General features: G+C 38.9%; 1 protein-coding gene across 1 annotated transcript in view; it reads left to right on the top strand.

Moving 5' to 3' along the window:
• Window positions 1-10,705, top strand: part of TPCN2 (two pore segment channel 2) — a 30,834-nt gene extending 20,129 nt beyond the window's left edge. Inside the window, exons 18-25 of the mRNA XM_040609111.1 lie at window positions 383-482; window positions 1,456-1,527; window positions 4,226-4,299; window positions 4,685-4,775; window positions 4,911-4,993; window positions 5,697-5,778; window positions 7,342-7,427; window positions 8,126-10,705. Of these exons, the coding sequence (XP_040465045.1) occupies window positions 383-482; window positions 1,456-1,527; window positions 4,226-4,299; window positions 4,685-4,775; window positions 4,911-4,993; window positions 5,697-5,778; window positions 7,342-7,427; window positions 8,126-8,204 (667 nt within the window). The 3' untranslated portion in view covers window positions 8,205-10,705. The remainder of the gene's footprint in view (window positions 1-382; window positions 483-1,455; window positions 1,528-4,225; window positions 4,300-4,684; window positions 4,776-4,910; window positions 4,994-5,696; window positions 5,779-7,341; window positions 7,428-8,125) is intronic.
• Window positions 10,706-22,181: the final 11,476 nt, after the last annotated feature.

Raw genomic sequence — 22,181 nt, forward strand, 5'->3', positions numbered from 1 at the left:
TCTCCTGAAGCAGTGTTCTCCAGGCCGAACAAGCACAATTCCTGTAGCTTTTATTTGTAGAGTAGGTGCATCAGCCCCTGATCATCTTACTGGCCCTCTGCTGATCTTGCTGGAGTTTGTCCCTTTCTTGGGAATTTCAAAACTACTGGATGCAGTGTTTAGTCAATCATAGGTTATAAATACCGTTTATGTGAGGAAATCTTTTTTTTCTTTTTCTCTCTTCCCCCCCCCTTTTTTTTTTCCCTTCTCAAATATTTTAATGTGCCATGGATGTTAACCAAAAGTTGTGGGGAATTTAGTTACCTGCAGCCCAGTAGATTTAATGGTGTCCTCCTGTCATGGGCTGTTTCTCTCACTTGTTACTTTATTCCATCTTTTCTAGGAGACCAGAGTTCATGGGTTTATTATCCCTGTGGGATATGGTGCGATTGGTGAACATGTTAATTGTGTTCAGGTTCCTGCGGATTATTCCTAATATGAAGGTATCTCTTTATCCCCCCACACTTAAGATTTCGGTGTTGGTCAAATTACAAATTTTGTTAAAGCCTTTCTGAATAACATGTAGTTTGCATTTCTGTTTCACCCGAGTGGGAGAACTCAGGTCTGACCGGACTATGGCACAGCACCTCACAAACTCACTGTCTCTCTAGCTGGTTGACTCTGAGTTGGCAGCGAAGTTCTGTTGATGTCAGTGCAATTGATACTGGCATTCTAAAGTGGGCAAGCGCATCCAGAAACACTTGTGCAACTTGTGTAGTGCTTCATCTTAATTGGTTGAGTGGGTATGATACCCTTGAAGAATTTTTTACTCAGGAGGTGGTAGACTTGCTCTCTCTAGATAATACCAGACCTTTTGGTCACCTAGAGGGTTATTTGGGATGGATCCCTCTTTCCAGTTTCCCAGTATGGGTATTTTCACCAGAATACATGTACTTCAATCTGAAATCACTTTGAGTTGTTTGATTGCTTGTTATAATTCTGTATTGAGACTTACTTGAAAGCTAAGCCTGAATTAGTGTCAGGTGCAGGACTTGTATCTTAGTTCAATAAGCCATGAATATCTACCAGATGTAATCAGGGGTCATAATGTCAGTAGAAAGTTTAAACAGGAAATTATACGGATCAAATATGAAGCAGATACTCTGGAGTTTTGGGGCAATTGTGACTTTCTTTTTTTTTTTTTCCTGTTCTAGTCTCAGTAGACAAACAGCCCTTTGAGTCAGTTCCTGTGTATATCTGAAACTTACCATACTGTCTGTGTATGAAAAGGACTACAGCATTGTTTGTTCATTTTAAGTACCTCATGGAAAACATCTCTGTATAAAAAAAAATGCCCTGTACTTAGTATAGTTCACTTTCCTGGTTGGTATTTCTTTTGTCCTTTTAGTAAAAATAATTTTATATGGATTGGAAGTGGGATGATTGTCATGCATACAAAATTGTGTTTTGTTTTAGTTCATGGCTTTGGTCGTTACTACATTGCTGGACCTGGTAAAAAACTTAAGAGCCTTTGCAGGAATCCTTGTGGTAAGTGGAGATGCAAGACTGTAATTTTCTTTCCCATAGTTAGCAGTATAATAAGGGTATGTCATCAACAAAATAAACAGCGTTCTCTGACAATCACCATGAGCAGTAACATTACACCTTAATCAGCCAGTTCTTCTCCAGGGCATGTGGTGGAAAGCTGCAACAAATTACTCTTTTGTTATGGGCTGTGCACAGTGACAGTGCACTGTTCACAAGTTTCCTTCAGGAATGCCTTTAAAAGACTGTTTGAAACTTCCTCAGAGTGCTTGCCTCGGGCTGGATACTCTAGTTTCAAATAATTCATCAGATCGGAAAAGTAGCCTAGTTTTCCTTACTGTATCTTGCTTAAGTTAAATAGCAAAACAAGGTTATAACTGCTTTCAGTTGAGAAGGTCTTGAGATGACATGTTTGGACATGACTTTTAAAAGCCTCTGACTTCCTGTTATAGGTGTGTCTGTGTAGAATTTATACTCTGTAAAACATGTGATTAAAGGATGGATCACAGTGGGTGGCATCCACTACATAAATTCTCCGTTTCCCAACTCTGAGTTTCTGGCTTTGCAATGATGTCTTTCTGGTAAAGCAAAGTAATACCTAGGTAGTTTAGCATTTTTTTTGTGTCTTTTTATCCGGTGGTTTTTTTTCCCCTTCTTAGGATACTTTGACATAATGGTTAGAGACCAAGGATTTGCTGTGTATTAGGCATTGTTTAAAAAGTTATTTTAGTCTATATACTTAGCATGCAGTTTACTCAGAATATCTGTTTTAGTCATCAGTAATCTCCGCTTTTGCACGGAGGGGCTTTAAGCTGCAGTCTGGAAAGGTTTATGTTGCAATTAGAAATAATGATACTGGTTCAGACAGAGCTGAGTTGATAACAGCTTTGTTGTGCTGTACAAGTCACACTTGCAACTGGGAGCTACTCTCAAAACAGAAATACTGTGGGGTGCACAAACTTAGAAGTTTGCCTTTACATGTGAAAGCACATCTTAAGACCTTAAATGCCAATCTTGCATATGATAGGAACATTTAGTTTAATGAAAAACTTTTGATTACTTGATGTAATAAGCCATCTAAAGGCTGACTACGGTTTTGGTAGTTTTGCCAGTTCTTGGTTAAGTATGTACACTGTGCTGAAGGAGCACACATTTGCTTGTCACTTCTGTCAGAGGCTGGTACAGTTAGATTGTGGACAGGCAGGGAAGGCAGTGACTGGCATCACTGCTGGATCTGACAGAACCCATATGTCACAGCCCCGGGAGAGAGCCATTATGGGGTGAGCTGTTCTATGCTTTGCACTAGGACCCCAAAGCCGTGCTCCTACTGGCATGGCTGTACCTGGGCTGTAGCATTCTGCTGGAAGCTCTTTTCATGCCTGAAAGACATGGCTAAGATGCCAGGAGCCTGAGTAATATACTTGATTTTATTTTTAGGCTTTATAAATTACTGTTTCAAATACAGTGTCCTTACCCATATATGTAAGACTTAATGCCTGTGAAATGGTTTAAGGGTCTGCTGCTGATTGTCTTTAGTGCTGGCAGTGTGAAATGTAGTTTTGCAACGATTGTGAGGCAAGGGTGCTGTAGTGTTTGCTGCTGCTATTAATTTAATTTGCTCTTACTGGAGACTACAAGGAAACTCACTGAACTTGTACTGTAGTGAAGTCTGACTCCATTACCAGCTGATATAAAGCCTCTTTCCTAATGTTAGCTGGGAACAGATGCTGGTAAAGTTGTGTAACTCATTAGCTAATTTCTCAGGTAGTGTGCATTTCAAACATATTTTTTTCAAAGAATAAAATAAACTTTATTACTGCCAAGTGAGATACCCCATCTTCTGGCAGGCTGTGGAATGTCAGCTTCAACTTACTTCAGTAGTGTACAAAGTGCTGTGGTTCATTGACCAGGAGTTTCTCTTCTATTCTTCCCAGACTTCCCTCTTCAATCTGTTTTGTAGAAAAACACAGAAATATTACTAACAACTTTTCATTTGAAGATTCAGCTTGTTTCAAGCTGTCCTAGGACGAATGGTACTTCCCCCAGAGGAGTGAGATTGTAGATTATTTCTGGAATAATTGGTTTAGGATAAAAATGGCAAACTCACCTAGGTGACAGCTAAAGACTGTGAAAGGTATTTCTTTAAAAGGAAGTGTGTATTTCTAACAAGTAAAAGACAGAAGTTCCAAAATCCTTTGTGTTATTGAAAACTGTATCTTCAGACTAATGTAATACTTTCAAAGAAGTTGCTGGTGTAATATATAATGCTGACTTGGTTTTGTCCTTTTGGTTAAGTTTAGTAAAATCTTATTTTCACTGAATCTAGCAGAAAGCTTCACAGGTATTTAGAATTTTCTTTGTAAATACAGGTAATGTTTTGGGGTTTTGTTTTGTAAGTGGCTTTTCTGTAGTGCTAATAGTTAAATATCAGCATTCTGAGGTACAAAGAAGTAAAATAGTTATAAAGTAAAATGACTTAATGCATTTTTAACAACTGAAAATTAAATACAAAATTAAAAAGTAAGAGCAGACAGTTAAGTAATACAGACTTTGAGAAGTATTTTCATTTCAAAAGCTTCAGGCATTGTTGTTGATTAAATTTTTTTATTGTGGTACTAATATGAATTCCATGTTAATTGCATTGTTTTCTTATTTAGTGACTAAAATAACAAAAACTAATACTTGCTTATATTCTTTCCAGGTGGTTTTCTATGCATTTGCTATAACTGGCATAATGCTATTTAAAGGTGCTGTTGTTCCCTTGGGAAATATGAGGTAACATTCTAAATATCAGTATTCAGACAGAATATGTTTTTTTAAAAGCGTCTGCAACACGCTACCTCTGAATTGTTTGTGGTTGGGTTTGGGTTAGGGTTTTTTGCCTTATTCTTGGAGCCACCCTTCTTTTATTGTTAAATCACACAGACTTTTTTTCATTTCTTGCTCCTTCTGGTTCTACTTGCTATATTGATATTGCAGGAACACTTACCGGTGGCTTGAAACTTTACTCTGCTGTAGCTTGCATACTTTTTAAACTATTTCCCTTGTGTTCTGCCCATATGAGAGACTTAACTTTCTACAAGGTGCTCAGAAGTATCTTGTTTTTGAGGTATAGTACATAGAAAGCAATGCTTACATCAACCTGTAATTATCTTTACAGTGCTGTCAATACAACATATAATAATGGCACTCTGCAGTGTGGGACCTACGAACAGCTGGAATATTGGCCAAACAATTTTGATGACTTTGCTGTGAGTCTGATCATTGATGGAATCTGTCCTCTTTCCCTCTCTGCTTGTTTCTTCCCCTGATTTTCTTCATGTGCGTGATACAGCTTCAGTGTGTTGATACAGCCACTCAACTTCTGTTTTACTCATGTTGTTTAGGCAGCGGTGGTAACCCTCTGGGATGTGATGGTGGTGAACAACTGGCAAGTCTTTTTGGAAGCATTTTCAAGATATTCAAGTCCGTAAGTAGCAGTAATATAACTGAAGTCCCATACAAATCTGGCTTATAACTGAACAAGAATTATACACATATAATTATATAATTATAGATAGTTCCTACTATCTGCTAAGAGGGATGCTGCTTAGCTTTCTTTTGGGTCAATTCTGGTATGTAGGAAATAAACTTAGTATGTCATGGCTCTTCTTTAACTTGTGTAACTTGATGGTTGGTCTAGTGCTTGGCGGATGCCATGAAATCTTTTGTCACATTTAGAAGGGGTTGGAAACTGGCTTGGTAGTAATCTTGTTCAAAAAAAGAGTGAGTGAATTAAGTGGATTATTAACAGGCTTGCAACACATATTGTGTGGGTGGCTGTGTCTGTAGAGCCAAACTCCCAGAAGTGAGATACTAGTGAATTGCTTTAGTTCAGGGGATACTAGCCTGGATGGATCTTTTGCTGTGATCCAGTAAAACTTCTACTAGGCTGTTTTTCTGTCGCTTCATAGTTCAATCAGGTATGATAAATGGGGGGAGTGAGTCTGTTTGGCTAACTTAATGGAAGACTGAAGATGATTTTATTTTTTGTTCCAGACCTCCTTTTACATTAAGAAAGTAGTAGTATTGTATTTCAAGGTAAAATGTGATTTCATGGCACTCTTTGGTCACTTTCAGGCTGAGGTTATTTACTGCCTACTTTACTTTTTGTCTGTTAATCTGATCTGCAGGTGGGCAAAGATCTATTTTGTAGCTTGGTGGTTGATCTCCTCTGTCATCTGGGTTAACCTCTTCGTAGCTTTACTCCTAGAGGTAAGGAAATGTGTTTAGTATTTGGTATTAGGTTCTGAAGACAGGTTCTAATACGTGTGGGAAATGAAAACAACCCAAGCAACTTTTCCGGAAAGTGTGTTGTTTTTGTGCTTGCTTTAATCTTTTCTCCTTGTCACCCTTCCCCAGAGATGTTGAGGAAGCACTTTCTTTTTCCTAGATGGTGTATTTTTTTTTGCAACTTGGTTACAAATCTGGCTGCTTTTCATTGATTGTGCACTTTTTATCGTTATAGCTTACTCCCTATAAAGCAAAAAATGTTTTAAGTATTATAAAATTGTTTCTCTTGTCTGTTAGCATTTAACTTCAGCATTAGTTATTCAAGCCGCAGGCTTTTTGCATTTTGGTTTGTCAGTAAAGTTAACGCTTGAAAATTTACATGGTTTTTTTTATTTTGGTTGTCCTGTGTTTCTTCCCACCCCAATTTGAATTATTACCCTCCTTCAGTTCCACATTAGAGGAGTGGAACTTTACTTACTTTGAAGAGATCAACTTCTGGAGTTTAAAGAAGCTGTGGAAATATAGGTGCCTAAACAATGCCAATGAAGAACATCTAGTTCTGCTTGTTTTTCATGTATGCATAGTTCTCTGCAAATCCAAACACCTTTTGGTTTTGTTTTTTTTTATGGTGAAGGGAACGTTAATCACAGGCATCTCCTCCAGATTAATGATTGTAGACTCTCTTACAAGTAATGAAATAACTGAGTACCTGTAGAGGGCACTTCACCCCATCTTAAAACTTATGAACATTTCTCTTGGAGATGCTCTTGTTGTTGTTGTTGACTGCATTGAGAACTAAAATTTACTACTGTAGGCAGAATGGTCAACTTTGAGACAGAAACTTAGATATGAGTCTTATGTTGAGCTTCAGTGTTGTCTGTGAGAGTTTCAGAAAAGCCTTTCTATTCCAGCTGGATGCCAATGGCATTAAGTCTTCTACCTGCTTGCTTCAGCAGGGCTGTGTTCAAAGTTTGCTGTAAGAGCCAAGATACAGGATTCTGTAGCAGGAGAACAGAATGTCATCATTTTTCTTTCTTCTGCTCCCTGGCCCAAGATTTTTGCCTACTCCCTAGCTATTGTTTTGTCAGAGTGAATGAGAAGGGATATGGGAACATGGAAAAAACAGAAGCTGAGTTTAGGTAGGGGTGCCTGGACTAAGACTATGTTTATATATTGTCAGGTTCTTAAAGAAGAAAAAGTACAAAGCAGGTGAACCCTTGTGGATAATTAACACAGTTACCTTTGGGAGAGAGACAGTCCTTGCTGGGAGTAAAATGCAGCAGGGCTGTCGTCTGCTCTACTGTTCTCTCACTGTGTGATGAGAAAGTTACTTCATTCCTGAACAACAGGCTTGGATAAAGTAGTGACCTGCAGCCAATCAATATGCTGATGCCTAAATAAATCGCTGCTTTGACACTCTGTTTTAAAAACAAACCTCACCCTCTCTCCCAAAGCTTGCCTGCAAACATATTGATGTGATAGAACCTCTCTTCTGGTGTCATCACAAGTAGCCTTTTTTTTTCCCCTGTTCCTCTTACATTTCAGAACTTTATTCACAAGTGGGACCGTCGCTGTCATAGAGAACCTCTTTCAGATATTGAATACCAGAGGACAGTTGAACTAATGTTCAGGTGAGTTGGATCTGGGCTTGATAATCAATCTAGTTGTCTTTTGAAGAAAGTGTGCTGGCTGCAAGAGGGTAAAAGAGTTGTTTTCTGTTTCCTCCCTCTGAAACAAACTGTTTCATCTGTTAATTTGGAAAAATTCAGTGTGTGCTTTAGTGGGGCTTGCTTTAAGCTGACTTGGTAGCCTAACTGTATGCTTTCTGCCCATAGCATGATGGGAGAAGAGGTGCTGGGGGTGGTGGGGGGGCTGTGCTGAGGGGGAGAAGAAAAGGGAAGATGAGAGAAGTGATGCACGTTCTTGGCTTATAACAAAATTGTGGGTGGTGAGTTGTTACTTGATGATCACGCACAAGTGGAACTTCTGGTGCACGTTGGATATTCAATAGTAGCATTGGGAACATGTTCTCATTTGGGAGTTTTTTCAGGAAAACAAATCTACTGACCTTCAGTTGTGTTGTACTGTGTGCAGGAAATTGCTTCCCTGCTTCTTATGGGAAAACAGCTGCTGGTTTCCATGACGCATCTGTAAAGGATGGATCACTTGGAAGTAGATGCATCTTTAGGGAGCATCAACTTATTGTAACTTTAATTCCTTGTTTCATTCTTGAAACAAGTACATGTTAAATCTCAGGATGTGTATTGCAAAAACAAATGCGGAGAAGTTCCCTTTCCTGTCTCTAACAAGTCATGCTTTTTCTTTGTAGAGATGTTTTGGAAGAGCCTACAGAGGAAGAGCTGATGGAAAAACTGCACCAGCATCCACACCTGCACTTATGTAGGTGACTAGTGGGAAGGACTGTGGTGTATTTAGACCTCTGTTTTCTTGAGGCTGTCAGCTGGAAGAATCTGAAAGGATTTTGTGTGACGTGCTGTTGGGAGAGAGGCTTGTAGGGACAGTATGTCAGGTTCTGCTTGGCAATTCTTTGCAGAAATAGGTTTTAAAATTTTGGTTCATATCTTTGTTTTGAAAAAGATTTGAATCTTGCTAATTTGACTTGATTTTAAGTTGCAATTTTAGAGGAATATTGCAGCTGTTATTTTTATAAACTGTTAATATTAGAATGTTTTATTTTCTTTTTTACGAAGGGAAAATGTGTTTAAAATGACAATGCACTTTAAAACATGAACTTTGTAACCACTAAGCCTGCTACTTTTTTCAGCACAAGAAAATGGAACTGCTTTTTCTGGTAGGTGAGTGGGGCAAGGGCTGTGCCCTGCAATTCATGAACGGATCAGGCAGGACCACAACAAAATCATTAATCTTTTTGTAGTGAGAGTTGAAACACTATTTTTATTGAAAAGTGACACCAGCATATCTTAACAAATTTCCAGAAGTTAATCATGTCAGAACACAATCGATTTCAACTTAGAAACAGGGGCTGCCTACTTCACACATCGTATCTTGTTTTTGATCTAGGGTTTGTGCTGGTTGCTTAATGCTGGTAACTTTGAGAAAAGTTAAAACTTTGAATGGAGTAATTGCACTTGCGGCTTTCAATGTGGTAAAATTGAGCTCTCCTTTAGAGTAAACATTCTCATGTTGCTTTTTAGTGAACCTCTTCCTTTTACTTTCTTCCAAGTCTTGTTCTACACTGTATCACATTCCATGAAAAAGCTGAGGGGAGTGAACTTTGGCCGAAACGTAGCACTGTGATCACTATGAGTGTCCTACTTGAAGGTGGGGGAGAAAAAAAGGTTGAATGGGATAAATGAAGTGCGTAGCAGTTGACGTTTTCATTTGAGTCTGTGGGAATTGAAAGTGCTCACCGGTATTGCAAGATTGCATCCTTTTATAGCCTAATGACCACATGCTGTATACCACTAACTTTCATCTGGGGAATACTTTTTGGGTAAATAACTTTGCCGACCTATCTGAAGTGGATAATTAAGTCAGCCATGTCCACGTGCTTTTCATTATCCCTTAATATTCCTTTAAAAAAGTGGTTTTGTTTGAGTCTTTGTCACATATGAAGAATCACTTCTCTGTGATACTAAATCACTATGAAGATTATGTGATAGTAAATCACTATGAAGAATACAATCAATCCCAACTGATATTTTTATATGAAAATATGAAGCTACCCTTTGAAGTGTTGCCTTATTGTTGACACACTTGTCACCAAAATAGACATTGTGATCACCTCTGCATTGACAAAGGCTTGCAGAAGTTAATTGGCCATAGTACTGCTACTATTTATAAGTTACTTGAACATTTTTCAAAAGTGCCAAGCAGCAGTCATTCTGGATGCTTTTCCTTTTCTCTCTTTTTTTTTTTTTTTTTAATTTATATTTTTATTGTGTCATTCATCTTTCCTGCATCAGGGAGAGGAAAATATCTAGCATGATGGTGCATTTGAGCTCAAAAGCATATTTCTGCCTGGTTGTCTTGCTGATCAGAAGTTGCATAGTGTTTCTTGACTGTTTTTTTTACGTTCTGCTCTTGTGTTTTCTTTGTGCTGTGGAACAAAGCATGTGTTGTAGCTTATATGTGTAGGACAAATCTGAACTGAATCTGAGCTGCTCCTGCAATCGTTCTTTGCTTGCCTCTTATGCCACGCTCTTGTCTGCGTTCTCTGTTTCAGAATAATCCACCCAGTAACTTGCGCAGTTTTCAGTGCTATTACGATGCTCTTTTTCAGTTATGCACTTAACACATATATGACAAGTATATAAAGGCATCAGCACACAGTTCTACTAGATTTGAATTTGGTTTTTTCGGTGTGGCTATGTCAGGACGGTTTCTGCTTCTTCTAGCATGACGTAATCACTGCCACCAGTTTATTGGCACTTACTAACAGAGGTTAAATCTATTTTAGCTTTTTACTGGAGAAAAAACCCTCAACTTCTTTTTGTTTTCCACTTTTCTGAATACTTGAAGTAACTTTTGTTTTGCCAAAAAGGAAGTGGCCGGTTCTTATCAGCCTGCAAGTTTAATTATTTGGTTTTTTTTTCTTGTGAGGTGGTTTGCTTGGAGTTTTTTGGTCTTTTTTGCCATTTTGTTCCACTACAATCTACCAAAGCAACAGAAACTGGTGTGGGATCATTGTAAACATCACAAATGTCTCTGTTATGCAATCTTGGGATCTGGATAAATGTGGAGAAGGCTTTCTGAAGGCAGTAGTCTTAGTCTTGTTTCACATTTGTGTAATTGACTGGAAGCGTAACTGGAACTTAATACAAAATTGTGGTACCTAATGTCACTTGTACTAGAAGATGTAAATGACCATAAGTCTTATGCAATAATTGTACAAATCTTGAAAATAAATGTATGTAACTGGTTAAAATTGGAGGTTTTCATTATTCAAAAAAATCTTTCTTCTCAAAATACGAAAATAATTGAGGTGTTGAAATGATTCTTGTTGTGTGGTTTTGCCCTTCCCCTTGCTAGTGACTTCTGTTGTGCTCAGCATCTATGCTCCCATTATCTTTACTAGTTGAAGGCTGGGCCCATGGAAGAAGTTACGTGCAAGTGGGACATACCTAGTTTCAAAGTGCAAGACCTAAAGAATGCTGCTCTGTTTTTCTTTTGTTCTAGAGGTGCATAACACCATCTGTAGGTAGTTGATATACTTAGTTCTTAAGGTGAAACATCATTGGAATTGAACTTCATCAACTGTATTAAGCAGCTTGACTTCCATTTGCTTTTCAGTCTTTGCATCTGCAAACTAGGTGGTCCTTCATCTCTTTGCCCCCTGCCCTATCCTGAAAATATCCGTGCAATAAGCATTCTCTTAGCATTTCAACACAGACAGGCTTTGCGCATAACTTGGTAAAGTCCATGGCATTCTTTTCTTTTAAACAGGTTCTGGTTTAGAATATGTTGTTACTTTAAGAACAGGACAAAATCAATTCTGGTTCAAGCTAAAGGCTTGAGTTTGCTGATGTCTCTGACAGTGGGTGTTGTGGATGCTTGTGTAGCATGTGAAAGCCAAAGCAAATGGAAGATCATTTTGTGTTATTAAATCAGGCTTAGGTTTTTGTTGCTCCTGAAGGAGGGCCTTAATTGCCAGACTATTGGCTAATTTGAGATTCCTCAGAGATATATTTTTTTTCCTTCCTGCTTTGCTATGAATTTGTATCACTTAAAGATTTAGGAGTGGAGGGAGAGGATGAATACAATTGAAGTGTTCTTGATTCTTTCAGTAGAACTGCACTGATAAACCTCACAAGCACACTTAACTATGATGACACTTAAAAAGCTTGTAGTGGTCAGAGCTGCAAGTAGTGCAGCTACATTAACCTAGTAACTGTAGAAATTACAGAGGAAGAAATACGGTCTTGGGTGTCAAGGGTTTATGTGAATGAAGTGCATGAGACGTGCTTTCTTGGCCGCTGTTGCAGTGGTTTTGTACATCTTGACACGTTTTAGGGAATGTTGCTTTTTCATCCCTCCCATGCTTTTAATGTGCACAAAAATATAGGGATATGTGAAGCTGTAAGAAAAAATGAGGCCTATAGGAAACCGATGTAGGGTATAAATTAGTTAACTTAACCTTGCATTTTAGAGATATCCTTACCTTGTTAGATGGTTTATCTTATCTGCTAGCTTATTACAAGCAGTACATAGTGTTATTATGGCTTCTGCTGTTGTTGAACATTGTGCTTTAGTCACCTAAGTCATTGCAGTACTGTGTCGTGGGTTTTTATTGAAAACAAAATAAACATAGTTATCTGCCTGCTTTTTATGTGTCCTATTTTTTTCTTTCACTAGATTTTTGTCTAATTTAAAAGCCCATTCAACTGACAGGATCAAATCCTTTTGGCTTCATCTGCAGTCTTTATAAACAGCCATTTCTTATGTCAGATCTGGGCAGAAATAATTTAGGGGGTGGTGTAGAGAGATAAGGCTTGGTTTCTATTCAAACTGTAAGCACTTTGTTATATAGGACACTGTTTCAAAAGGACCTTAATAAAATAGAGGAAATGGCCAAAATAATAAAAATATAATTTAAGTGATTAATGTGGTCTGTTAAAGTTTTGAAGCACAAAATGTATAAGTACATAGCAGGGGGTAAGAGGTATTAGAAGTCAAATATTATAGGGCTTAGTGTACTAGAAATTGAATGAGCTAACAGCATCTGAAAAGGATCAACAGAAAATTGCTTTGCTGTCATTTGTAGTAGTACTTCCTTTTAGGCCCCACTGTTCCCATTTTCAGCCCTGCATTTTAAAATAAACTGGTGGAAGGAGGCATTTATTATAGAGCAGTAACAGAGGTCTTAAGAAAATTTAAAGGTATGAGTTGGGAAGAACTTTGAAGGAAATAATTGGTTCAGGCAAGCAAGAGACAGGAAACTGTTTTGTTTTTTAAGCTACTAAAGTATCTTCAGTGGTTGTGAGGAGCAAACTCTTGACGTGGTGTAATTGCTGTGTGCTGATTGTAGGACAAGTAGTTTGGATTTCAGTGAAAATAGTTGCTAGATATGAGGGATGCTTCCTAACGGAGCAGTGTAATGTGGGAGGTCACAGGTGCTCCTTGGCTTGAGTGTGAGTTTGGTAGTCACCTGCTATAGCTTTGTCTGGATGGTTGTGAACCTGCCCCTGCTTGATGATGCCTCAGCTGGTCCCCAAGATCCTGTCCCGCCTACCTCTCTGTGGCTTCACTGGAAAGAATTCCCATGGCTGTAACAAACCTAGCTTTTGTTGTTAGAGCATGTGCTGTTGGTTCTAGCTAATGGCTTACAAATGTTTACAGCATGTGAGTATTACAAGGAAGGATAGCAAAACAAAAATGCTCCTTCAGCTTGCCTTTACGACTAAATCTCATCTTCCTGTTTATATGTGCTCATTGCTAATATGTGAACAACATCCCGTGGTTCCTGAACCATCTCCCCATAGTTCTGCATGCAGTTCTCTCTGCTGGGTTCCCTTTAATCTCATTTCTACATCCCTTTTAGGGCAAGAGGAGGAATGTGCTGCCCTTCTCTGAATCAGTGTTTGCTCATTGGCAAGCAAGCCGAGCAGATCGGATAACTTGATCTTTCCCTTGGTGAGAATGCTTAATTTGGGCACTCTGCTCTACTTGCTACCAGTTGTGTGTCACACGTTTTGTGACATCTTTGACACTTTAGCTCTTATCAAACTTGGTTTAGTGAATGAATGTTAAAGTTACTATCAGGTCACTGATGCTTTGTAATGTCTAGAAGCAGCTAAAAAAATCTTACAAAAGGGAATTGTTAACTGAAATTGGTCTGATGTTTCACTGGATCTAAGGCGACTTAGGATCTGAAGCCTTTCAATGAGAACTGAGCACCTAAACTCTGATGGGGAGAAGAGGAAATGGTCTGGAGGCTTAAGCATGCTCAGTATCATTAGAGAATTTGTAGAAGTATGAGCTAATGTGTTGCAGAACTGTGAACTGGGCTTTCCTGCCTTCTCAATATCTCCAATACCTTATTCCTGATACCATCACTCTTTTTAAAGATTAAATAGGTCGTGTAGTACCTAAATGAGAAAGTTAGGGTCATGGGAAATCTGTTGCTTATTCAGGAATAAACACTAGATCCTCGGACTTCTTTAATCATAAGCTTCATATTTCATTCTGTACTTAAATCTTTTTGTATATTTGTAGACCTACTGTCTTCCCACAATGAAGTGAGAAAAAATGTTCAGGAAAAATCCTCAAGGCTTAGATGACTTAATTCAAATATGAAGTATATAGCGATGTGTATAGCAAACTACTGGAGGAGGCACCTATCATTATCTCCCATAAAGAATATGAAAAGAACTTCAAGGCTGTATATAACATAGTCACAACACATAATAAGTATGTGTGTTTTTTGAAAGTGTCCTAGTTAACTAAAACTGATGCTTTCTGGAGGAAACAGTCTGATATACAGTTACCTCCATCATATATGCACTGATTTGCCAAAGGTAGCAAAAGCATGGTTTGTCATGAATTGCCCATGTTACCTACTGTAAGGGAAAACTTAATTACCTTCTCTGATTAGAGTTCCAGCCTTTTATGTAGTTCATTTGCATTGGTTTTCCTATCTAGTCCTGTACTTGGAATTTTTCCACAGTATTTGTATAAAAAATAGTTTACTGATACCGATTCTTTTTTTATCTTTATCTTTGAACTGTAAGTTGAAGACAATTGCAGCTTGTCCTTTTCTTTAATGCTAGAAATTCCTTGTAACAGTCTGTCATCTTTTTTCCATTAAGCTAGCTGAGCAGGTGTTGTCTTTGTTCTGTACAGATACTTTCACGGCCCCCATCATTGCATTATTTGAGTGCCTCCCAAGTACTTTCCTGAAAACATTCTGCTGGGATAGGAAAATATTACTATCCTTATTGTGTAGATGATCAGCTGAGATATTTGGTGATCTGCCCACAGCCGAGCTTGAAATCCGTGGGAGAGTTAAGAATTAAAACCCACAGTCCCTGTTCATTGCCTTTGCTCACAGACAATACTGCTTTCTTTTTTCGCAACAGCTGTGAACTTCAATTGTATGTTTATAAGATGCTGTTGACACTTCCACAGCGATTGGTTTATAGTTTTGCTACTGCCTATTCTTGCATGTAAATTTTATGTTTACTTTGTTTTAAAATAGGAGAAAAAATCCTGGAACCTCTGAACTTCTAACTCTACTGGTTTCCCACCTTATCAAAAAAGGAGGGAAGTCTATTACTGATTTGCCATCTGATTTATACTTCTTAGGGATGATCTGAGGCTGGCACATGTGCCGGAAGTTTAGTACATGTAAGTAAACTGCTAGATTCCAGTAATTAAGGTACTACTGTAACTGTACAAAAATACAGGGAAAAAATACAGCAGTTATTTGACTGCTCCAACTTTGACTTGTCAGACCTGAAACTGGCTTCAAGTATGCTTGAGTTTTCCTTTAGCCACGTCTTCCTTTGTGCTGCTTGTGTTTTATTCTTTTCGGTGAGCGACGAGTCTGACTTGTCAGAGCTGGTGAGGGCTTACAGCATCATACTGAATTTGGAGAAGCGTCCAAGAGGCTAATTGCCTTACATGATTTTGCTGACAAAGGATCATCAGCATTTGAGAGAATGGAAATTCATATCAAAATAGAGTGCATCTTTAAGACCAAGTTCTATTGTATAGCGGGTGTATGTCTGTGTAACGTGAAATATAATCTCCAGTAGTGCTACAGGTTGCTGGGCTGGATGCAGAAATTACTGAGTCAAATCGTAAGGATTATGTTACACAGCCTGACACACCAGGTAAGACCAGAAGGGATTGTGATTTTTATTTAGAGTTATTGTGTAGGATTCTGGGTAAAATCAGACTGGTTTCTGTTAGCTTAAAGAAAAGAATTACCGTTTTGTGTGTGATATGAAACTGTAACACTATAGCATTGAACTGGGTAGTGGTAGCATAACAATGACCTTGTACAACAAGCATCCTACTGAGGTGAGCTGGAAAGCCAGTCTAGTTTGTGTTATTTTATTATGTTAGGTCTCCTTGCATTTAGGAATGAATTGGTTCCACACGTAATGTGCTGAGCTGTTGCCAGTGCTATTTTTTAGTAAGTAATGATCTTAGAAAATAAAACTCGAGTCTTTAATGTGTCTTTCCTTACTTGTTTGATACCAGTGAGAATAATCTTGTATTTCATGAAAACTGCAAGTGTTTGGTTTCCAGTGTCCCGGATAATTGGTGGTTACTCTGAAAAGACCTGAACAATTACTTGTTCTTTAAACACGTTTTTTCTATACCTTTTCTGTAAAATCAAAGGTGAAGGTGTTAAATCAAGACGATATAACTTAGATCAAAGTAGCCAGCAGAAGGGGCCATAGGAGGATTGTCCTTTAAGCTTCACCACGTTGTGTAAGGTGTTACCTCTTTCTTTCTCTAATCAGATTTCATGAGGAAAGCAAAGTTATTCTTTCTTGAAGTAATTCAATCAGAGCCCTCGGGTAGATCAGCAAGAAAAGCACCTGCCTTTCTTGCTTTAGATTTGGTTGATAAACCCCAGTTTTTGATAGGAGTTGGTTAATCCATAACTGAAGCATGTGGCCACAGCAACACCTGCCATGCAGGTGAGCTTTTAGTCTTGTTAATATACAAATACGGTATATATTTTTGTATTAACCTTGCATGAACATGCACCCAGTGATCATTGTTAGTAGGAGAATTTAGTGAAATGAGATCATAAATGTCTAATGTACTTTTTGTTGGGCAATAAAGTTGCCCACATGTTGTAATTGAGGTCTGAAGTTAACATGCTTGCTGGGGCCTCTCAGGGGTAGATTACGTAGGCTAATAGAGCACTTGAAAAAATGTTTTTCATGCTGTGCTTTGCCTCCTGTTATGTCCACTAGCCTTTCCTCCTTAACTCTGTCTTGGGTTGGTGCCCACTCAAATATCTACTGCCATCAAACTCAGCACTTGAAAATTAGGCACACGTTTGAAACATCTGCTTGACTGAGACCCTCCACAGTGACTATTAAGCCTTTGCCTCTGACATTTTCCAAAGTCCTTGGTTCTCTTCTTGTCTCCTGAGTGACCCTGCTGTAGTCCTCTGCAGATCTGTAAAGCAGGCTCCTGTACTTCGTAATTGTGCAGATATTGGAAAGTGAAGTGGAGGCTGAAGGTTCGGGTTCAGGCTTAAATTTTCTAGAACTCACCTAGAGCGTATAGGTGGCCACTGTGTGTTTAAATCTGGAGCACTTTATATTCAGTTCTGCCCCAAAGTTTCATGTGTGTGGCTTCTGATTTGCACAGAGAAGTGTTACCTGGCTTTTCACCAGACACTCATGAACAGGTGTTTGGGGAGGACCACATCTAATTTACCAAATGAGAAAGGGTTGAATTAAATCCCATATAGATAAAAATGGTGTTTCAGATAAAAAGGGTTGTGACCCATCAATGTATGTAAGAATCCCACTGAGAGGAAGGCAATTGCATTGTATAAGAAGGAATTTCACAAGATTTGTGTTAACTATGTTACATTACAGCTCCTTTTTCTGTGGCAACCAATGTGTTACTGTGCTAACAGACTAACCAGAAGACAGAACTCATGTTTTACAGAAACTTGTGTTGTGTCCTTTTGCAGAACAAACTCTTGATGGAATATTTGTCAGGATCTGTAGATCTGCTATTTCATTGCTACGGTTGCTTTCTCCCCCAGCAAATGTACACTGGCTGTGCCTTTACGTGTGACTATCGGGAGATGTTACTGTGCCCAATGACCTTCCCTGACACTGCTTTTCTATGGCCTTGGGTGACAGCTCCACAGTTACATTATGTTTGAGGTAAATACCTTTGATGTGACTATTGTATCATTAGATCTGATTGTCTGTCTTGTACCCTGTGTTGGTGTTCAGGGTCAAGTAAGTAAAATAGTACATAAAAAAAAAAAAGTGTGAAATGTTGCCATTTGAATTTGGAAGTACTTTACTGCAGAGGTGGGCTTACCAGTGGGGTTAATGGGACTGGAGCCCTACAATTAACTGAATTCTGCTTTGCCATATGTGCTTCAAGTCATTTTACAGAATTACGGTCACAGCACTGCACAATCTTTCTAACTGTACTATATCATCTTAGCTGGTTAATTGTGACTTAGAAATGGATTACCCATGTGGAAGATTGTGGTGGGTCAGACGCAGTGCTTGAAAGTGCTTTTGGAATAAGTTTTGAAAAGCTGATTGATGTGACCTCTCATGGAAGGGGACTGGGGGCACACAAAGTCTGCTCTGCAAGCTCCTTGGGGCAGAAATCCCATCTCTTGTGGTGAAAATAGATGATGGAACTGAGGCAAAATGACTTTGGGCACAAGAACTTCTCTCGGGAGTGGGGACTGAACCCAAATCCTGCATTTGCCACTTCTGCTAGACTGTTCTTGGTAAATTTGACATGAAGTTGGAACTTCGGTCCTTTGGCTTGCATGTCTTAATTTGCTGCTGTGATGGTGGATTTCTTGTAAGCAATTCTCCCACAGTTTCCTGCAAAGGTCCTCATTATATTGGTTGGTTGTCTCATCACAGATACCATGCTGTTTGTGATCTGTTGGCACTGTTTAAGAAGGAAATTGTGCAGGGCTCATCTGCACAGCTTCCCAGTCACAGACCAGTGCTTCAGGGGAGCAGTGAACAGGGAGATCAGGAGTTTTCTTTTCACATGCTGCAATCTCGTTTTGAGACGCCAGCTTGCTGAGGTAGGTAGGCTTTGGGCAGGAGGATGCTTGTGCGTGTGCATCTGAATACTGGAAATCCCAGGGCCAAGTGGAGCTGCACAGAGGGGCAGCCTTGTCTCTTTTCCCTGACCAGGGAGAGGAGGCAGGAGCCTGGGACAGTCTTTTCCCCTGGAAGCAGCATCTGAAGGGGTCCAGCATCTCCTTGTGAGGTGGAGATGATAGGATGAATGTGGGGGTGCGCGAGTGCTTTTTGGGAGGGTGTGAAAGGAGGTGTGAGGTGTTAGGAGTTGGAGAGCAGAGATGTATAGAGGAATTAAAGTTTACTTGTGTGAGTTTGTACTTGGTGTGTATTTGTAAGATGAATTACAATGCTATTACAGAAAATGGGGAAGCAGGGAGAAACAAGATGTTTAAAACCAGGACAACTGAAAAAAAAATTGAATCCTGAAGAAGACGTAAAGATTGTCTTTATTTTAAAAAGTTTTGTGCATACTAATTTTTTTTTTTTTTTTTTTTAATTGGGGCGGGGGGGGGGTGGGCATGACAGGATTATTTTTTTTAACTCTGTAGTTGTGATGTTAGCCAGCAGAGGGAGGTCAAGACCCCGTTTTAGACTGTGCAGGTTGGGCTGTATGAGCAGCACTTCTGGATGCACTTAATGGAACATTCTCAGCATAGTTAGGTGTTGGGGCCTGAATCAAGGGGTTAAGATACAATCAGGTGGTTTTTTTTATGACAAAATGTAAGAAGGTATCTTTTGAAGCAGTGAATTATCAGTAATGCAAATCTGTACCTGGAACACCCTTGCATTGTGATTGGAGTAAGAAAATGTAAGAGTAAGAAAGTGAAACTTCTTAGAAGCTGCCAAATCAATTTTCATTGTCCCGTCTGAATGAAATATAGTTAAATACCACTAACTTCTAATGAGTCTCAAAACAATTTCTGATCTTTGAGAACACCAGACAGCAGCAGTGGGCATAATGTTTTGAGAGTAACCTCTAAATTTTAACACAATGATCAAATTTTCTTGTAGATGGTTCTTGGGAAATAAGTTAATTCTACATTTCTTCAAGTTTTTAGTGTATATTCTAGGACCTGTATATTCTAGTGGCAGGGGCATCCTGCTACATCTTTTGTGCCAAAACAAGAGTAATAGTGAAATATGTGAAAATAAATCAAGCACTGCTAGGTTTCCTTTAAACCTATAATTGTGGTCCCTCTGTGACAATAAGCTCTCAACTGAGCATTCATCCACTCAACTGAGCAGTTGGGAGGTTTATACCATCTCAAGCTGATAGCTTAAAATGTAAACCACATTTTCAAGTAATTCATTGTATAAAGTGGTCTTGAAAATGTTAAATTATACTAATTTAAGCAGATGTTGTTGCCCTAGCAATCTGGACAGATTTTTCACAACTGAGCAGCTTGTTCTTGTGTGCAAATACATATTGACAAAAGCTTCTTTGCTAGTTTCTTGAATTTCTTTAGATGGGCATTCTACAGATGTATATTTTTACTGCAAGGAAAGATGAAGTGTTGAAACATTTGAAGACTAATTATAGGTGAGGTGAATCTCAAGATACAAGTAATAGCGTTTCCCTTTTTCACTTAAATCTGATGGGCTACCACTTGTGTTTATATACCATTGGAAACTTAATGTAGATGTAGTAGTAACGACTAAAACAAGTTGTGCTTTGTAAAGAGACCAAAGAAAGGAACTGAACAGTCCTTGAGTGAAAACAGTGAGGGGAATCGGCGTGTCTGGCATTGACATAATACTGCGAAATCAATGCTTTGATCAACTATAAAGCATAACAGCTGTGTGAAAGGTTTGCTGTGGTTAGCTGGCATTATCTCTTGTGTAAAGGAAAGTACATTGTAAACTAGTAAAAATTAACTGCCAGAGCACAATGATGTTTTTGTGGCTAGGAATTCAGATAAAGTTTTGCTTCTGTTGGCAGAATGATAAAAAGAACTGGGGCCATTTGCATACAGGTGAAGAGAGGCGGTGATGTCCCGTGTTCCGCAGAGGCCAAGGCACCACAGGTATGTGAAGTGCTTCAGCTCTAAGTGCTGCCTTTAATTTAACTTGATTTTTTATTTTTTTTTAAACCTGGTTAATTATGGAGTAGGCAGAAATGGTCTTGGGGAATGGGCAATACCAGGAGAAGTCATTGGGTGGCAGCAGAGCATTTAGCACTTACCATGGCAGCCCAACAAAATAAAAGCAGAAGGAACTGTAGTTCTGCATAATTTTGGTATAGGTAACTGAAAATGAGATTTCAGAATGGTATTTGTGGTGAGAGAGTGCTGTGTGTCTGAGACAAGAGATTTCTCTCCAAAAGTGTGTTTGCATCTCTCTCTCTGTATATATATAAAAATTAAATATTTGTGTATAAATACATGTGTACACGTACACATTAAACCTATGTCTTTGTGTGGCATCTGCAGGTTTTGGCTCTGGTAGAGTAGCGAGGAGCTTTAACGTGATTATTACAACTACCAGCTCCCAAATTAGATCCCATATCCCTGACAGATCAAGCTTGTTCCAAAGATACATAGCTTAGTGCCGGTGTGAATAAAGCCATGTAATAGTTCTAAATTACTTTCCTGCTGGAAGGAATTGAGTGGGTCTCTGAATGTGGCCAGCAATACCCACTTTCAGCAAACCCGATAATTTTTATTGGTTGTGTTTGGCTTTTTGTAACAGAAGTATGAGAAGCAGGTCAGTTAGTATTTGTTTTCCTTTTTGGAAGGAGTTAACCTCTCCATATTTTTTCTACAGTGTAAATATTGAGTCTTTTTGGATTATGTGAATGGTGCTCGAAGGACTTTGAAAATGTCCTGTTTTTGGAACTAGAAGCTCAGTGTATTTTGGGTGTGTTCATTTCAGTGAAGAGACAGAGGATTTGTTTTTATTTGTTTTGCGTTTTCCTTTTAACATCAGACCTGGAGAGGGGTGATGCTATGTACCTTAAAGGAATGTGGTATGGCATTAAGAAGAATGCAAACTGTAGCATGCATACGTAAATGTACGTGTTTCCTTTTCATCCTACACATTATGGCATTGCAACTCTGTTTGCTAGCTTGTGCTGAGTTGTTTGAGTTGCTGCTACTGTAAGGATCTTACCTTTGAACTGTTCTGTGATAGCCTGTTCTGCTGTCACCACCGTGGGAATGCTATCCGTCTAATACTTTATGGACAGTGTCCCCGCAAATATGGAAACTCAGTGACTGAAAGGAACGTAACATGTTCCTTTTGCTACTTTGCTTGGGAATAAGAAAGTTAAAAATGGGCAACTGTAAGGAATTATTCCACCATCAAGTTTTAATTTCTGCTGTTTGGAAGGTGCCACTAACAATTCATGCTGGATGCAGTCTTCCAAGTATAGGTTGAACTGAAGTGTGTGCAATGCTATGCTACAGAGCCATGTTTTATCTTGAAGATAAGCAGTTTGGGGACAAAAGCCCACACTTAGGGTACTTGAAGGAAGAGGCTGCTCACACTGACTTCCTACAGGCATTAGGGACAGTCTGGCTTGAGATTTGCCTCTGCAATAGGAAGGGACTTGTGGTTCATAGCTTCTGCTGACAGCTGAGCTGAATGTGAGCTACCACATCTGTACTTTCTGGACTCAAGATCTTGCCTTGGTAA

Source organism: Falco naumanni, chromosome 10 (assembly GCF_017639655.2).
Source record: "Falco naumanni isolate bFalNau1 chromosome 10, bFalNau1.pat, whole genome shotgun sequence".
Classification (NCBI taxonomy): Eukaryota; Metazoa; Chordata; class Aves; order Falconiformes; family Falconidae; genus Falco; species Falco naumanni.